The following is a 19,353-nucleotide window of genomic DNA, read 5'->3' on the forward strand; positions in this document are numbered from 1 at the left end:
GGGGGGGGGGGGGGGGGGTATTTTTCTTGTTTCGGTGTCATATTCACTCCAGTCTTGAAGCTAAACTAAATATTTAACGGTAGCAAAGACAGTGAGAACAAATTTCCTCAAATCTGTTTGTTTGATAATTAGGACAGACATCCTGTTAGGCGTCTGGAAACCCAAAACTAAATATAAGGCAGGCTTTTCTCCGAACTCTATAGGATAATAAAATTCAGAATTAAATATTTTGCTTGGACTCAATTAACCAACTTCACCTTACTTTTTTAAATCCCATTAAGAAGATTTTGGTGCGGTGGCGAAGTGTAATTCGATTAGAATGAGATTTGTATTACTTATTTCGAGTTCGGTAAAGTAGCAAAGAAGAGAAGAGAGCTCTCACAAAAACAAAACAAAAAAAGAAAGAGACCGCAGAGGAAGAAAGAAAAGAGTAGATGAAGAAACAGCGAACTGACAAAACCCCCGCCATGAGGCCGACTGAGCTGCAACAATAGAACGTTGGAATCCTTCTATTGCGGGCTACCAAAGCTCGAGCCGACTCCAGCAGAACAATAGAGACTTGGAGTAGAAAAAAAATGTTGAGGCTCTGAAGGCTAACCTAGCTGCTGAGTAGCAAATAAGAAACACTTCAAGGTCAAAGCATGGGCCTCGGGATCCTCAAGAAAGCGCTGATTTTTCCGCTCATGGCGATGGAGAGACTTTTAAAGAGCTTTTAGAAAATCATCCATTAAAACATAAAGGATCCTCTTTTAGGGACTTACCAAAACCGTCAGGGAAAGGTAAAAATATTTCGATTTCTATTCAAGTGACACAAAAGAGCAATATTGGCAAACAAAGAGTAGCTTTCTCAAAAGTGCAGTACAGAAATGCAACTGGCCATTTTGCTTTTAAAAATGCAATCTACCCATGACACGTCTCCAAATAATTGGCAAAAGGAAACAAATGTGGCTGTAAACTATTAACAGTGACAGACCTGCTTGGACGTGTATTTATTTCTTCTTTCTGATGCACTAAAAACATGCAGATACTCCTTTAAATATACGCTGCCAGCACCGCGGAGATTTTTACCCACAACAAGATTGAAATCAAACATTTGCCGTGGTGATGATGGCGTCTTTAATGACGGCCATAAATTATAGCAATCACAGTTTGAAACAACAGCTAAGATAAGCAGCAGCGAAGACCTGGGCCGGCCTGACAACAGCCATAGAATCAGTCCTGTAAACTTGGCACAACCGCATGCAAAGCCATTACCGCAAAACACCAAACCGTTTCAAAACGTCCCAAAAGCGACGGGCGGAGGATTTTTCACTCATCTGCATCTTTATCCATTCATATCATGAGAACAAAATGACCCATGCATTATTTTACATTTATACTCCTCGAATAATTCACTTATACTCAGCATTACAACACAACACCGCGCGATCCACGCCAGCTTCAAATAGCTAGTTTATGATTTATCAGTAGAACTGAGAGTCGGCACTTGAAAAGACTGTAAAAGAGTTCTTTGAGATCCTGGGGCTTTCTAGGTCAGTGATGGTAGATAGACAGGTAGATTCTTCCTCGTCGTTAATGATTAACTAAGTTTTGAATAAAAAGAGAGAAATCTTTTGTTAAGATGGATAATGGCCTGAAAATGAAAGTGCCGAGATGTGATTTATCGCTCACATATTCTAGGTGAGAAAATGTATAATAATAATAATAATAATAATAATAATAATAATAATAATAATAATAATAATAATAATAATAATAATAATAATAATAATAATAATAATATCAGTAGTCGCAGTAGTAGTAGTAGTAATAGTAGTGGGAGATGTGTGTGAGAGAAACAGGGGAGACAATGAGAGGGAGAGAGAGAGATTGATTTAGCCTGCCCCGACACGTTGCCTTTTACTGCGCCTCGTAAATCTGTCTCGAGATAGCAGTACGCATACAACCATTTCCCCCCCTAATATTCTTCTCCACGTGCGAGACGTGAGGTCTTCCCTCCGCTCTGGGATTAAAGCGGTGACGTCCCCGGGTCAGTTTCACGAGTATAGTTTTAAACATCCTAAAACAGAAGTACTATCTTCTTTTACTCCTCCTTCTTTGTCTTCTTCTCTGCTCTATATAATGAACTAAGTCACATTATTATTTATGGCAACATTATTATTATTATTATTATTATTATTATTATTATTATTATTATTATTATTATTATTATTATTATTATTATTCAGAATCCTGTTCGAAACTCGCCTGCATGGAATAATTAGAAAACACAACCACAACTGTGTGGCCGTTTATGATCAGACTGGTGGGTTAGTGGTTCACTTTAGTTCATTTTAAAGGGAAAATGGAAAAAGTATGGATTAGTTTCATATTGTAGTCTGTTATGGCTTCACAGTAATTTATATCATATAAGATATTAGCGAGCAGTTAATATATCCACGTACAGTTTATTTATTGTGTTGTAATATCAATAATAGAGCGTGATATAAACTGCAGGGTTGATTGATGTCTGTCAGATTTTCACTTTACAAGACTGTGAGGAACAAATCTGTAAAAACATCAAAATGGAATGGAATGGAAAACTGGACAAAAAAAATTAAGAGCAATATTTTTATCCGTCAAATTCATGGCCAACTTTGCTTAATGTGTGTTTGTTTTTTAGGAAAAATTAATTAAACTCAAAGTACAAGCACATGATGGTGGTCAGAGAGTCCGTAAAGAAAGCATCCAAAAGGTAAAAACATGCAAAAAGCATAATTAGACAATTATTTATCATATCTTTTATCATACACATTAGATTTTTACTATCATCCTTACTGACGATAGACAGTTATAGTGACCCCCCCCCCCCCCTGCCCTGTTACGGGGTATTTAATGCAGCATTAACCTGCACAAGCAGCGACAGACGCACACAAAACATTTTGCCACGAACGCGCCATTTGCAACAATATTATAATGCTCAGACTTATTTTAGAAACAATGATAAATATTATAGCCTGAAAAAAACTGATAATACTACAAAATGTACCTTATTTACAACTGTCTTTGTTGCCTCTGTGAAGTTCTAGCTATATTTAAAGACACATTATTCATTGAAATCCTCACTGTGGAATTGAGGGTAAGCCAGCGTGTAAATGATTGAGATCTTTAGAACATGCCACTCAGATATCTTTTTTTTCTAAAATGCTTGAAAACGATTAGAAGTGACTTATAATAAACGTAAACAAACGGCAGATTTGACCAAATCCTCATTCTTACGTGTCTCCGATTTGCTGCTCTCAGTGCGCTATTCCAACTATACTTTATATGAAAAGGCAGTGAGTCTTTGTCATTAGGATGCTGCAGTAAAAAGTAAAGAGAAGTTGGTTAATCCAACAGTATAAATAGGCTTGTATGGGCCTAATTCTCCGCCATTAGTCATACAGGCAACAGAAACCTATTTATCACTCACATGTAACGGATATGAGAGCTGCATGCTGTAACGTACAATAGTAACTTCATCAGATTGCAGGCCTGCTTGTCTTCAAATTTCACTGGAAGTCTGACAACACTTGGTCACAAATTGACACGTGATTTCTTCATTATACATTTATTATCAGGGACGGGAACATTGGAGTTCAATACGAGCCAGCTGCAGAGCTGAAACAAAAACCAAGCAAACAAATGATTATCAAAAGTTGTTTAAACCCCATTAGAATCATCATTCCATCATTCCTTTTGTTCTGCAGCGAAGTCCACTCGAAAGCTCTTCTGCCGTCCTTGCTACTAATAAAGTTATTAGTGCTGATAAAGGCAAGACACTAGCAATTTCTGTAATTCTTCATTGCCTGGCTTAACGATATAATAATATTTGAGCTCGTGATTAATTGGCACATTATTGAAAAAAAAGTATTTAATTATTTAGAAAACCCTTTGACTAACCAGGCACGGATTGGAATCCACAAAGAGCGTGTATGCGCGTGCTGCTACTTGGCAGCCGCTATTTGGCTCTCTCTTTTTAATACTTAATACGTGTCTACTTTTAAATGGCTCCCCCGCACGCGCTCATGCACGCGCTCAGCCCGTGCAGCACTAAAAGCCTGGCAACCATATATCTCTCGTGACGACCTCCTCCTGCAGCCCGCGCGCCTACACTGTGACCTCTTCGGCTCCTCGAGCTCTCCAGAATAATAAATTTCTCGGGCAACGTGGATGCTGGGAGAGAGAGAGAGAGAGAGAGAGAGAGAGAGAGAGAGAGAGAGAGAGAGAGAGAGAGAGAGAGAGAGATGACGGGGAAAAGGAGCGGGCGATTTGTCTAGCAATTAGCAAACGCGGGCCATAGAGGGAGGGAGGAAGGGAGGGAGGAAAATACAGAAGTTTGTGTAACTTTTGTGTATCTGTGTGTGTTCCAGTCTATGACGATCGCTGAACACATGCGCTCATATTCGGTGCCTGGCACCTGATGTTCCACTGCATGTGTGAGTGTTCTGTTTCCTGTGCAAAGCTGCTGTTGAAACATCAGTTCCATCGGTTGGCTCAGAGCCTCCAAACAGCGTGCAAAGCAAAGAGCTGCTTGTCTGTAAACTGCAGGTCACATCTGTCTGTATGATCCCCGGCTGTTTCATGCTTTTACTTTATAGTTATTTACATGCTAATCCCCCTGACACTACAAAATAAGTCTTCTTTTGGATTAAGTGAAGCATCAGGAGCAAGTAGTCAAGCTACAGAGAAAACACTTCACACAAGCATACAGGTATAAAGTATCTTTCAGTAAAGGAAAGCTCAGCAGACCTTTGCGATATAAGAGAGATACTGTTTGTTTGTTTGTTTGTTTGTTTGTTTGTTTGTTTGTTTGTTTGTTTGTTTGTTTGTTTGTTTGTTTGTTTGTTTGTTTGTTTGTTTGTTTGTTTGTTTGTTTGTTTTTCAGTGAAACTGCAAGAGCTCAAAGTAGAAATTACATTAAGTCACTTGAAGAATTGGTCCTTTATGAATCATATTATAGTATTTCAATATCCATTAACACTCAACATTAACATCGAGGGATGGGTCAAGTTTGAATTTCCCCACATAATTGTAATATTGTATTATAGATTTATTCACCTGACTGCGGTATTTGTTACCAAAATGCACAAAAACACTTTTCTGTCACATGCTGGAATGGCTTGCCTATTTTTAAAACTGCATCCGTTAGTTCTTACGGGACTTGACAGAAATGTAAGTTAAAACAAAAACAAAAAATCCTAACAAAACAGCTGGTCTACAGCTTTTGTACGTTTTCCCACATCTGTGTCTGTATGTACTGTGTCCGACTCATCGAATGTTGCACTACTACCAAAATAAGCATAACATGTTTGAACATTTCAAACCGTAAAAATTGACATGGTTACTCTGAATACTTTTATAGTTAACTGTGATTGTACAAACCCTTGCCAACCCTATAAACCTTATGTAATAACTAGAAAACACCAGATCATTTAAAAAGATATATTTTGCTAACTATCAGCTGGGTCACAGGGAAAAACAGATTGTGGAAAAAGAAATGATAGAAGTTTCCAAAGATTCCCAATAATACTCAGAAAATCAGAGTTCTATAAACTTCAACCTGTCCTGTCCTAAACTATTTGTAAACTGTGGCATTGAACCACTCCAGCTTCACATTTGCTGTAAGTGGAAAAACTGTCAATTAACGATCATCTTATCGTTACGCTATAGTACATGGCTGACCTGAGTCAAAGGTTTTCCCGATGCAAGGCAAAGTGCATAGCACAGTTTTAAGGATTCCGCCACCAGTGAATTCACAGCAGCTCATGTATAAATGTCTGACTACTTCTTAGTGGTTCATTTAAAATGTCTTTTGAAGTTTAATGTAATTGAAATGTCTTATAATTTTAATAAATATACACAGACACTGTTATGACTGATACACAACTTCTTGTTCATATACTTGTTGCTTTGCTGAATCAGTACTATTGAAGACACACGCACACACACACACAGGCGTGAACGTCCACTAGTTAAAAGGCTACTAGCAGCTTTTGCAGCCATGCAGACAGAAGGGGCATGCTGTGTTTACATTATCATCGAGGTCTGCGCAGCATCAGACCTAACACATCTACGACACAGTTTCGCACTTTAGCTCTCAGGACCAGACGCAGAGAGCCCCGGTCTTATATTCTCTAAACGACAGAGGGTTCAACGAAGGAAAGACATTTCCAGTAGTTTCAGATGACTCAAACCGCTACACCACACTTCAGTTGAAGTCCCAGTCAGAAGTGGCTTCTTACTGACCCCTGTAGAGGTGGATGAGTTGTCTGCTGTCTGTCTGTTTGGGTGTGGGAGTGGAGATATCACTGTTACCCCTGGGTTACAGTGCCCTGAACTCAGTCTGTTATGACTAAATGGCCTGGTGGCTCTGGAGGTCTGGGAATGTCCGAGGGAGCGCAACCTAGTGAGGTCAAGGGGGACAGGGACTAGAGGGGGTAGGTGTGGTGTGGAGGATGAAGAGGGGAGCCACAGGTCAGCCTCTGGTTTCAGAGCCACTGGACCTCATCGGTCAGAAAAAAACGTGTCCCCTGGCTGAACCCTCTGTGGCCTTAGCTTGGCCATTCCGTGTATGACCATTGATTTTTCCCTCCTCCATCTCTCCTTCTCTTTTTTCTTTCTATTCCGTTTTGTCCTTCCTTTCCACACATCGAATCACGCCGCACCACGCGTCCCCTTGAGAGGTTGAAGGCCCATCTAGCAGAACGCTACCCCTTAATTTGAATCGCTGGCAGATTGATTTCTGAAGGGGTCAAACTGAAGTGAACGCGCTTCTTGAGGCCGTCGCTGTTAGGCTCAGCAGATAGCAGAGGCCCTGAGCTCGCATCGCGACCGGCGATCATTGGCAGTTCATTTGAAAAGCCTCGCGAACCGTTTGTTTTCGAGCTAAATTGTTTTGAAGCGCAACCGAGACAGTATCCATTAACCAGCGCGCCCCCTCAGTTCGCTTAATTCCCCCCCCCTGTCTAACTGAAGGCCGTATTATTCATATTCCCACTGCAGTGTCTGTAGCCTGCACCTGGCAAACAAAGTACACATACACATACACTAACAATATCTCATTAAAAGGTATAGGTCCTAAACCACAGAAACACTTTATAACCGCAGAAACGTAGCTAAGAAACAATGCATAATAAGTTCCAGGAACCAGAAATTATTCTCGTGGGCCTTTCTGTCACATATTAGCAACAACATTTATAATTTTCCTTGAGTAATACGGGACTCCATAGGCATCCTTGTTAAGTTAGCAACTCGATAATATTATATAACCTATCAAAAATTAAAGATCTGCCTTTCGAAAAAGCACACAAAAACGGGCTCTTTACAAATACTATGCGTAAAAGACGCACCGCAGCACGTTCGACGCACAACAGCAGCTGTTTAGGAAGCGTCGGATCTCGTGGTTGACAAACAGACGCAGAGTTGACACCAATGGTTGCATAAACTGAAGGAAAAAAAGAGCACAACACACAGGCTCATTCCAACACAAACACTCCCAAAGCGCTTGCAGTCAAAAACCCCACGGCCGTAAATGCTCTTACAGCGTGACCTCGCCAAATGCGGGGGGGCAATAAAAACATAAAACACCACAACACAAGGCAACAGAAGCCAAAGCAGAGAAAGAAAAGACAAAATTTAGTCTCAGGCCCTTACCTTTCTTACTTTTATCGACCCGTGAGCCATCTTCTGCTTCGTCGTGAGGGATTTCTGAATGGTTTGTTGGAGTTCCTTGGAGAGATTTTCTTCTTTCCAACGAGGAAGAAAAAAAAAGTTTTTCTTCTTCTTATGGCAGCATGTTTATGTAGAGTAAAAAATAGCTTGGGTGGAAAGGGGAGGCGTGTGTGTAAAGGAGGTGTGTGTGTGTGTGTGTGTGTGTGTGTGTGGGGGGGGGGGGGGGGGTGTCTTCGTAGTGTCTTCCAAGACGTCTCCTTTTTTCTCTTCTGTCCCTCTGGCAACCCCCCCCCAACCACCACCACCTCCAGAAGGGGTCTTGTGTGTGGCTGCCGGATGACAATAGAGAAGAAGAAAAGTAAAAGAACTGTTTAAAGAAGAACAAGTGATTAATGATTGTTTCTTGTATAATTTTCGCATTTTTCTTAAGGGGCCGTCCCCTCTGTCCTGTCCAGAAAATAATGGCGGTGAACATTTTTTTTTTCCACAGAGATTTGATATGTGTGCGGTGGGGGTTGGGCATCCTCACAAAAATCTGCTTGCTTTCACAGAAGCAGCAGAACGTCCCGGCTGATAAATAAATAAATAAATAAATAAATAAATAAATAAATAAATAAATAAATAAATAATAAGGTCGTCATTTAGGTCGTCATTGTGTGTGTGTGTGTGTGTGTGTGTGTGTGTGTGTGTGTGTGTGTGTGTGTGTGTGTGTGTGTGTGTGTGTGTGTGTGTGTGTTTGTGTTCAGATTCCCAATATGGGACAACTGATGTGTAGCAGATATTACCACATTTGGACACAAATATCATATTATAAGGAGGGGTATACAGCCTCAGGGTGAAGGAGGCGATATTAAACCACTATTGTTCTCACAATATAGGAAGAAAATGTATGCTTACTTTTAACAACTGGAGATGCAGGCCTAATATCTTTGGATTAAATCACGTTGTTTAATATAGAAAAACAAAAGACGAGATTAAATGTTTCACTAATGACACAGTGAAATGTACGATTTTACTGTTTTGACTCGAGTGGGTGCCCGAGCACATCTAGGGGTACAGTTTAATTGGAGGTGGCTTTTTGCGCTGGAGAAACCTCTCATAAATGGGAAGAAAACAGATAAATGGGCAACGTGAGTCTGTGTGGCAAGAAGCCCAGGGAGAAATCAACCAACAAGTAATAGGGAATCTTCTCTGGGCCGAGGAATACGAGAGAACCAATTTGGGGGGCACACTTTTTTTGTTTAAAGTTCATCGAGAAGAATGCTATTTTCTCGTGCCCCCCTCCCTTTTCTCTATATTTTTCGATACCTGTTCTAACAAAAGAAAATGAAAATTAATACGGGAGCCGCGCCTTACAAAAGAAGCCATTCGTCTTGTTGATTATCTATTTGGTTGTCAGGGTTTGAGCTATGGTGCGGGCCCGTTCCCTTTTTGTAATATATATATATATATATATATATATATATATATATATATATATATATATATATATATATATATATATATATATATATATTTATTTATTTATTTATTTTTTTGTAATATATATATATATATATATATGTGTGTGTGTGTGTGTGTGTGTGTGTGTGTGTGTGTGTGTGTGTGTGTGTGTGTGTGTGTGTGTGTGCGCGGGCGCGCTCAGCAGTCCAGAAAACAACGAAAGGAGCAGAGAGAAAAAAAAAACAGTGTGGTGCAAAAATTACACTCATTAGCACATTAAGAGACCACGAACCGAGAAACTAATTTTGTTCTTCAGAACTACACACAGAAAGGAAGAAGGGAGGGGAGCTGTCACCTATGGTGTGTCGGTCCGGTGCAAGCGCATCTGAGCAGCCGTTAAATTAACCGGAGGACGGCCGCGAAACGGAGGGACGGTTTGTGATTTAAAACGAGATTACAGGATGTAATGTACCAAGATCACTCACGGCCGGGACAGATTAATCATCGCAGGCTCTTGATTTCGAAAGACAGGTTGCTTTGCCTTTGCAGGAAAAACCAAATTTGAAATTGTATGAAACTGTTGTGTATGGAAGCATTTCTTCTACTACTCAAATCTGGGGAGGTAAGCAGAAACAGTAAAATTCAACAGGACTCCAACTGTTATTCCTAGAAAACCCATTTTACATATAGAAAATGGAAAAATAACAAGTAATAATAATAAGATAGAAAGGGTACGTTTTCAGTCATTTATTTAAATGTCTATGGACTATTTACAAATAAGAGGACGGAGCAACATACACATCGGGGGATGTAACACATGTTCACCAGCACCATTTCATCAATAACGATCGAAAGGGATCTTTGGAATGTTAAGAAAATGGCATCAGTGGAAAGAAATAACACTTTTAGAATAAAATATCTAAAAAGAGACACAAAGTGAAAGAATAAACGAGGAAGGGGCAAAGAGAAAATGAAGTGCGCGCGCATTTAATGCGCGGAGAAAGAACAAAGAGGCATCTAAAAAGAAATAAATCACTTTTCATGCAGAGGATACTTGTTTGTATGAATGTCTCTTTGCTGCACAGTTGTGGAATTGTCTTTTTAAATGTCCACAAGATTTTTTGTATGGCAGGTAATAATAATAATAATAATAATAATAATAATAATAATAATAATAATAATAATAATAATAATAATAATAATAATATATTTTCACACAATTTTAAAAATATAGGAGCTCAGAAAGCTTTCACTTCATTAAACGAGCGAAAAAAATTACATAAAAAAATAAACTTATCGATATCGTCCGATCCAGCGCGTATAGATAGAGACACAAACGCACGCGCGAGCACACTCTCACACACACACACACAGAACTGAGGTAATAGGTAGTACATCGTATAGTGCTGTGTTTCTGTCATCATTAAAGTATCTGTACCGGGATTTTGGTGTGATCATTAGTGTCTTTTGTAAGTTGATGGAAATTACTTAATTTCACTTTAATAACCCTGTTACACTGTTTGCTTGTATACAACATCATATTACGAAAAATCAACTGATCACAAAACGCTCATCGTCACTCTCAGCATCAACAACATTTTATATTTCAACACTAAATTCAAAAAGAACTAGAACTAAAAATGAAGAACTATAGTTCGCCGTTTAACAAAACAAAAGCACCAGTTTAAACAGCAAGACGGCAAACTGCCTGGTGTTACTTTGGATCATATCGTGGTTTGTATGTTAAAGTACTATAAGGACACATAGAGGTAAGCGAGCATGTGTGGCTTTTCTATGAGTGTGTATGGAGTGCAAGAATGCTTCACTTGACCAAAGGAGAGTTCAATATATTACACGTGCGCCTTAAGTGTGACAATGGGGGAGAGGGTGGTGGTGATGGTGTGTGTGTGTGTAGTAGTAGTAGTACGGATGTCGTAGGGAGTGGTGTATTGGGAAGAGCAGTTCACCCTTTTGCTATATACCCACAAAATAAACATTACAAACGGGGGCAGAATGTGGTATGAATAAAGATGAAAACGAGGATACATCTTTAAATTAAAAGAAGTCTTGAATAGTAAAGGAACAGGAAAAGAACCACACACGCGCTGGGAACAGTATCTTCAGCCTACCACCCTTTGCTCTGTCAGAGGGAAGGTAAGAGAAAGAGTTTGAAATAGAGAGAGAGAGATGGATAATAGAGAGAGAGGAGGAGAGAGAGGATTATAAAAGGACGAGTACAGAGAGGAAGGCAAAGAAGGAAAGCGGGCGAAAGCAACGTTCTCTTAGTTCTTTCATCTTCTTCGGGTAGTTTTGATCATTTTCATATATAAAGGAAATCTCCCTTGCCATCCCTTTTTACATCATAAGGTCATATTATTGTGAGAAACATCAGCGCAGATCAGGGCCAGAACGGCGGCTATGACATCTCTCTCTCCCCCCATACCAAAAACATTCCGGCCCAAAGTGCAGGTTCCGGTGGTTGCAAGCGTGTCAGGTCCGTCTTTTCAGTGTGGGATTCAGGGAGCAAAGGGGGAAGGACAAATTGCCTGCATCAGACAAACAGCCAAAGAATGGGCTATAGTGGTCCGGAAGAACGGCTCTGGGATCCGGCTAGAGCCTGGGAGTTTGTATTGTTGCTGCCTGTTCCAGAGCGGACCTTGGTGTTGGGCATCTTGTGGTCCTTTTTCCATTTCATCCTCCGGTTCTGGAACCAGATTTTGATCTGCCGTTCCGACAGACACAGCGTATGCGCAATCTCCACCCTGCGCCTGCGCGTCAAGTACCGGTTGTAGTGGAACTCCTTCTCGAGCTCTAGAACCTGCTGGCGCGTGTAGGCCGTTCGCGAGCGCTTCGGCTCACCCCCAGTGTAGTTTGAACTTACTGTAGAGAAATAATAACAATGAACGTTATAGCATTAACATGTAATAATAATAATAATAATAATAATAATAATAATAATAATAATAATAATAATAATAATAATAATAATAATAATGCGTTTGGATCTACAAAATGGGACATGACTGCAGCCCCTTTCATCCTTTCCTGTCAAACGCCGAGCTTACAGCCTGGCTGGTTTATTTTACAGTGTCTCCTTTGAGGAGGAGATTATATTTTGAAACGTGTTGTCAGGTGTCATTCTGGGCCCTGCGGTGGTGGGAATCCTGGCAATACTGCCAGCTTGCAATTGATGTCCAAATGTTGTGATGTAAGCTTGAAAAGCGGCGCTGTACTGACACCTCTGCGCAACGTACGACCGGCATTGCAATACAGGATCATGGCAAGCAGCAGGGCCAATTGCAGCGTCCCTTTCAGCATGTTATGCGAGAGATTGTAGCATCGTCTATTACTTGGTGTTTAGGAATAAAAGGTGGTGGTACAGCAACGTTTGCGGTAGGGGTGAAGGGGTGGGTAATATGTACGACAGTCACTGACAGATTAGGTAATGATTCAACAAATTTCAAAAACTGCAACATACGGTTTTTACGCAGCCAGCAAACAGAGAAAGCAGAGAGAGAGAATGAAAATGAAAGAAACAAAGCTTTCTTCTTCTTCTTTCTTGTCAAGTATACAGCGAAGCGGAGTGAGTGCATTACGGTGCAAAAGTGACTCCGCTTATCCCAGTATGCAGCAAGTATGTTAAAGCATCACAGATAAACTATAATAGACTGCAGCTATTCGGTCTTGCATTAGTGTTTTACGACCGGATCCATAAACATGAATATTTCAGCTGCTATAAAACTTTCCCTCCCATGGAACAACGACTGGGGAAGGAAGGCTAGACAGAGTAAAGTACACCGTTTATACAACCCGGCCACTTAAAATCAAATTATCACAGCATAAAAGCTAACTTATGGGCTCGGTCTGAGTTGTCATAAGGCGACGAATTAGAGCCGACGAGCGAGAGATCGGACTTCAAAAGGCACCTCAGCGAAGAGGTGTAATAAAAATTTATGGAGGGTGTAATTATATTGGCTCCGCAAACAGACGATCGTAAATCTCGACCCAAAGGCTACTCTCCTACTACTCCTAAGGAAAAAACGGGGGAGCTTTTCACGGTGGAAACCTAGCTGACTATACACGGGCACAAAGAAAAAGAGAGGGGGGGGGGGGGGGGGAGAAACAAGTTTGTATGCTTCTCTTACCGATGTTTACATGAACTTTCTTCATCCACGGGTACACTACGGGGTCCTTACGAGTGCTTGTTGGGGAAGAACTGCTTTGGCTGTGGGGTGTTTGACCGCAAGACGGAGGTGGAGGCGGGCTCGGTGTCACGGAATCACAGCGGTGGCTCTGCTCCGGGAGTGGAGTGGTCTGCAGTCCGGTCGGGGCGACGACATGACCTCGTGGGGACATCACCACCGAAGCTGTCTGCGATCCACGCTGGCACTGTGTGTATGGAGGCTCGGCTCGCTGCTGCTGGCTGTGGTTCTGGTGCGGGTGGTGCTGATGGTGGTGGTAAAGAGAGTCCGGCTGGAAGGGAGCAGGCTCCTCTCTCTGGGAGCTGTAATAATCCGGAGAGTGACTGGGCAAATAGTCACTCTGTGAGTATTCCTCGCAAGGTGGAAACTTGGGGTCCACATAGTTGGAGTTGATCAAATAGGAGCTCATGGCCATTAATTTCTGTCTTTTTGTGGAACTGCACCTACTTGGAAAATATATAACTAAAATTTATATCTCATCCCTTTACTCTTCGGTTATTCCTGTTCCGTTGAACCCTCCTACTTTTCTGTCAAGTGAACAAAGTTAAGACACCACGTGACTACAGTCGGCCAATGGCGCACATCCAGAAGGAACCCCGGATAAGGAAATAGGATTAAGGATAAACACGGCCCCAGCACGCGCACTATTATATGCCCTCAGTTCGTGGGCGCTCAATACTTTTCCCGTCTCTCTCCATATGTCTCCTCTTTATATCTCTCCACCTCAGCAGACGGAGAATTATAAAATTAACAAAGTGCGTCACTGACGATAAAAAATCCACTCTGCTTTGACAAAGTCGAGCAAAAGAGTACGGCGCAGATGAAGAGTAACCCCCCCCCCCCCCCCCCCACGACACACACACACACACACACACACGAAGTCACGCACACACACGCCCCACGCCGCATTGCAACTGAACCCTCTCTGCTTCTGACGCGTCCGATTGGAACTTTAAATAGACAAATACAGAGGGAAAAGCAACAGAAAGAAAGTGCTGGGTAGATTTAAAGTTGATGTGTGTGTTTGGATGTGCTTTTTTTTCCCTGCTCTTCGCTAATCGCTAATAACGAGAATTGGAGAGTGGCCCGGCTCTTCTATTGCGCCGCCACCCAGCAGCAGCACTGTGTCAGAGATAAATTTGGCTTGTTTGGGATCGATAGAAAATTCATCAACTAATTCAGGTTACATACCTCCTAAATCACCGGCAGACCTTTGCATTAGAGACGGGACCCACCACCCCCTAAAAAAAGAATAGAGAAAAAACTTGCTCCTACAGGCTTCCATTCAACATTTCACATTTTTAACTGGCCTCGCATAATAATTCTGCCTGGACCGGGATCGCATGAATAAACAGGACTTGTTTCCACGCACTTCCTAATATCAACTTCCGTGGCATATTGAGTCCACGCACTCCATGCGTTTGCCCTTGAGCTGTTACTGAACAGAGGTACGACGCTCTTTGTTTTGGAACCCATCTTGCCAACTTTGACCATCTCACACAAGCTGCCACAGACTTTGAGAGTTGTGTTTCCTCGTGTCAGATACTGACCCAGTGTCATGTAGCACAGTCTCAATCTCTGCTTGGTGTCGCTTCTTTTTACTTTAACAAAACAGCGAAAAACAAAGGTTTTTACTTGCAGACAAGGGAAGCACGTTCCAGCATGCACCACTGATAAATCTGATTATTCTCTATAACTACCTTTTGCACAGAATTGCTTTTTCTATAATCATCAGCATCAAAACGTGGCAAAACACATTTAAAGCAAAAGAAAACACAAATTATGCGTTCGGTAGATTGGAGAAGTTGCAGTCCGCTTTCGCTGGTGTTATACGATAAAAGGTTCATGCTCAGACCCGCACACAAACACGGGAATGATGATGTAGATGTCAAAGTCCTTTGTTTCGAGAAAATTGACCGTCTCGACCCCCCCCCCCCCCCCACCCCCCACCCCCTTACGCCTTCTCGAATGAACAGTGAAGCAGGCAGCATCATTTTTCAACAAGAAATAAAAAGTCCAATTCAGCCCGGAGTTGGGATTGAAGACAGCAAAGCGTTCTGATGACCAGAATAAATAACAGTTGAGTTTTATCACCGAACAGACACAAGTGGTTTAAAATGCACATCTGTATTTATGTGTCCAAATGCATTTTGAAAATTACAAAACTCCCCTTTCCTTTCTTTCTTTTTTCCCCCTCTTTTTTAAACGAACGAATTTTATAAAAATCTAACTGAACAAAAGCTGTACCAGCCAGGAACCGTAGCTGAAGGCCTCTCCTCATTGTATTGGATCCTTCGACGCCGTTGTGTATAAATCCACTATATACTCCCCTAGAAGCGAATTTGTGATTTTATTAATGATTTTTACACAAATCCGGATCTACAGGGTAGATATAGAAGACATTGACTGACAGTGACGGTGTGGGGGCGCATATCTACGCCGTCCACAGGATTTTATTGCTTAGAGAAATTCCCGTGTGTTGCCACTATAAGAAAATTCCATTCGTCAGTACTATCTCTGACCCGTGACCCTCTCACCGCGGGTGGGGAGTTGGCAGATGAAGTTATGAAGTTATAATACTTTCACGCTTCCTGTAACTCGACGGTGTCCAAAAAAGCAAAGAAACAAAAAAAGAAGAAGAAGGAAACCCAAAACCAAACAAGAAATATTTTATATATATATATATATATATATATATATATATATATATATATATATATATATATATATATATATATATATATATATATATACATATATATATATATGAATGAAGTCGTGAGATAAGGTATAAGTGGTCGGAGCAAGCAATATAGGTGGGCTCCAGTACTGAAATTTCACTGTGGAGCTGCAAGCATAAATATGGCCTACAAAAACAAAGGAGGCCTTACTTGGTTTTAATGGAATGTGCGTTAAATGACTGCACACACACACATATATATTCATCAACTACATTTTTTGGTAAATAAATGCTAATTCTTTTTCTTTTTCTTTTGACTTTGAAATTAAAAAAAGTTTGATTGAATCTCAAGATATTCATGAACTCTACAAAAGTAACTCAAATAAAATTTAATTAGAATTAAAGTTCTAATTAGTCACAAAAGGGGGAAAAGAGGAAAAGAAAGAAAAAAAGAAGAAGAAAAAAGATCCTGGCATCTCCAACTGTGCAGCAACTAACAGAATGAAAACAAATTAATGAAGAAAAGACAAATCACTTGGCATAGGGAAACACGGTCCTATCAGAAATAGTTCTGAGCATTTGACTGAAGAATGAATGGAGTGGTGAATAAATGGATGATTGTCCGTTCACTGTACTAAATGAATTGCAGTCAGTCTTCAAAAGTCTGATTTAAATGAATCAAAAAATGATCTAATCAGCCACCATAGAGAGGATTGTATAGGGAGGACCTATTTTTATGTCTTCATATATGTATATATATATAAAAAAAAAAAACACCCATCACGCCCCTGCGGGCGGTTTATCCTTCAAGCTCGGGTCCTCTACCAGAGGCCTGGGAGCTATATATATATATATATATATTTGTGTGTGTGTGTGTGTGTGTGTGTGTGTGTGTGTGTGTGTGTGTGTGTGTGTGTGTGTGTGTGTGTGTTGTATTGTATTTATTGTAAATGGTAAACCGTTGCAACTGTGACAATTACAAAATAACATTATTTAAATTGTAGGTATTTACCCATGAACCACAACTAATCTTCCTATGATATCCCAGCAATCAGTTCCTATAAATAAATCATAAATAGATCATAAATAAACAATTTAAATGCAATTTATAAAGGAGTGGCATGCTGTTCTCGGTCACATGTTTGTCCTGATATAGTGATATTTTCTGTCACGCTGCTCCCACGTAGGTTTTGTGACTCTAACGCTCGTTGTGCAGCTAATTAAAACAACTGAAATAAGTAACTTATTTATTTATGATCTATTTATGATTTATTTAAAGGAACTGATCGCTGTGATATGATAGAAAGATTAGTTATGGTTTATGGGTAAATACCTACAGTTTAAATAATGTTATTTTGTAATTATCACAGTTACTACGGTTTACCATTTACAATAAATACAATAAATATATAACATAAAGTATATGTATTACTACATAGAAATGAAATACAGAATATCTATCTATCTATCTATCTATCTATCTATCTATCTATCTATCTATCTATCTATCTATCTATCTATCTATCTATCTATCTATCTATCTATCTATCTATCTATCTATCTATCTATCTATGTGTGTGTGTTTCTTTGTAACCTTGACCTGTCTCTATGCTTTGCAGGTCATCTCAGGTATCGATCAAGGTGTGTTAAGTCTGACTGGGGCACTTCCCTTCCCTCTGTCAAGTCTGTCAGCAGTAGCCATTCAGTAGACGGGCGGCCCATTGTTTGGGGCTACAGGTAAAGGTCAGTGTGCGAAGCACAGATCCAGACACACTCACAGGTATTAAGATACAAGGAGACAAAAGCAAAGCGATCTTGTTGCCAGAAAAGAGTCTTATGATCTAGACATCATGCTATGCAATAGTAGCAAAACATGATAAGGATCCGTCTCGCCTATTTTACTAGTTGTAAAATACACTGATTTGATCTTACAGTTTAGATAAACATTATAAATCCTCACCTGTCGGAGGCTAAGGGCCACTTCACTAGCTGCGGCACTCCCATCTGAAACAACCAGACCGTCCTGTTTTCAGTCCACAAGCGAAAATACTTAATTTAGTGCTACACAGTCAAACAATTAAAAAGTCATGGTGTCTCTCTAAGCTATAGCATGTAAACGTAATATCAGCGCATATTTCAAGCGGGAGAGTGGAGCTAAAGGAGGACAGCACGCAGTAGTGCGAAATAAAGAGAATGGAAAAGGTCAGCGATTTGCATTTCAGCATGTGAGTTTTATTGCGGGTCAATTCCTTTTACAGCTGAAACACCACATAGGCTCAAGTGGTAGCTCAAGAAGTTAGGGGTGAAATGAAAAGCAATAAAATATTCAGGGAGCAGGAGAATAAATACGTTTAAAAGCCGCCCCCATTACAATTTACGACTTTCAAATGTCTTCGTCTCAGAAGCCCACAATCTCAGCTACCGCTGAAAGCTGTTAAAAGCACCTGTCGCACAATGCTTGTAGTTAACAGTAAACTGGGATTAAATTCTTATTTGAAACAGAGTTATGTAAACGGACACTAAAGTATGAGTTCACATTGAAGGGATAGCAATAGTGAGATTTCACAGTAGAGACAGATGAAAAAGTCTTGTAGGCTATACTTGTGTTAGAAGTACAAAATCGTGCGCTTCGTATACAATACTATCCTAGCAGAAAACTGCTATTTTGAAAGGGTTTTTTTTAATTTACTTTAATTTATTTATGGTTTGTTTTTTTTTACATTTTTAAACTACTAAGAACTTTCCCACAACACAAGGTCTTATATGGTTTAAGTCTGGTAAGAGAAAACTAGAGGGAACATACTGAAGGGTTAAACGGCCCTATTATGTGCAGCGACCGGACTTGTCAGTGTTCTGAAATATTACCGAGGCGAAAAAGCTACAGGGACAACGACGAAGAAGAGAAATGTGCTTTACTTCTTTGTGCAGTTTGAAAAATAAATTGAGCTCCATTCCCCTGGTTATTGTCATGCAAATTAACGGACAGAGAGGGAAAAATGAAGCGTTGCAGCACGTCCCTCCCTGTGGCAAGTATTCGTCTGGAGAGAAAAATAAATAAATAAATTAAAAAAAAAAAAATATATATATATATATATATATATATATATATATATATATATATATATATATATATATATATATCCATCCATCCATTTTCATTCGCTTTGTCCGGGACCGGGTCGCGGGGGCAGCAGTCTATATATATATATATATATATATATATATATATATATATATATATATATATATATATATATATTATGTGGAGACTGGACGCTCGTCTGTGAGAGTAAAAGATAATTTCACAAACTGACGGTAGGTACAACTGAATAGTGC

General features: G+C 40.1%; 2 protein-coding genes across 7 annotated transcripts in view; both read right to left on the minus strand.

Annotated features, from left to right (window-relative positions):
• Positions 1-19,353, minus strand: part of hoxb3a (homeobox B3a) — an 82,501-nt gene that overhangs the window by 32,839 nt on the left and 30,309 nt on the right. For 3 of the 6 annotated variants that reach the window (XM_085270257.1, XM_085270256.1, XM_085270255.1), the window contains one exon: positions 7,675-8,021. The exons of 2 other annotated variants lie outside the window; for them this stretch is intronic. The gene's annotated coding sequence lies outside the window, so the exon portion shown is untranslated. The remainder of the gene's footprint in view (positions 1-7,674; positions 8,022-19,353) is intronic. One more of the 6 variants, XM_085270259.1, reaches the window with a different exon arrangement.
• On the minus strand, positions 9,872-14,148 carry hoxb4a (homeobox B4a). The gene is made up of 2 exons (XM_085270269.1): positions 13,281-14,148; positions 9,872-12,015 (listed from the first exon to the last, which is right to left on the minus strand). Exons 1-2 carry the CDS (start codon positions 13,750-13,752, stop codon positions 11,711-11,713), a joined length of 777 nt encoding a protein of 258 aa, XP_085126395.1. The 5' UTR covers positions 13,753-14,148; the 3' UTR covers positions 9,872-11,710.

This window comes from Mchenga conophoros, linkage group LG4 (genome assembly GCF_057382185.1).
Source record: "Mchenga conophoros isolate Kocher_MC1m ecotype Shallow Benthic linkage group LG4, M_conophoros_male_GT1.1, whole genome shotgun sequence".
In the NCBI taxonomy this organism is placed as follows: Eukaryota; Metazoa; Chordata; class Actinopteri; order Cichliformes; family Cichlidae; genus Mchenga; species Mchenga conophoros.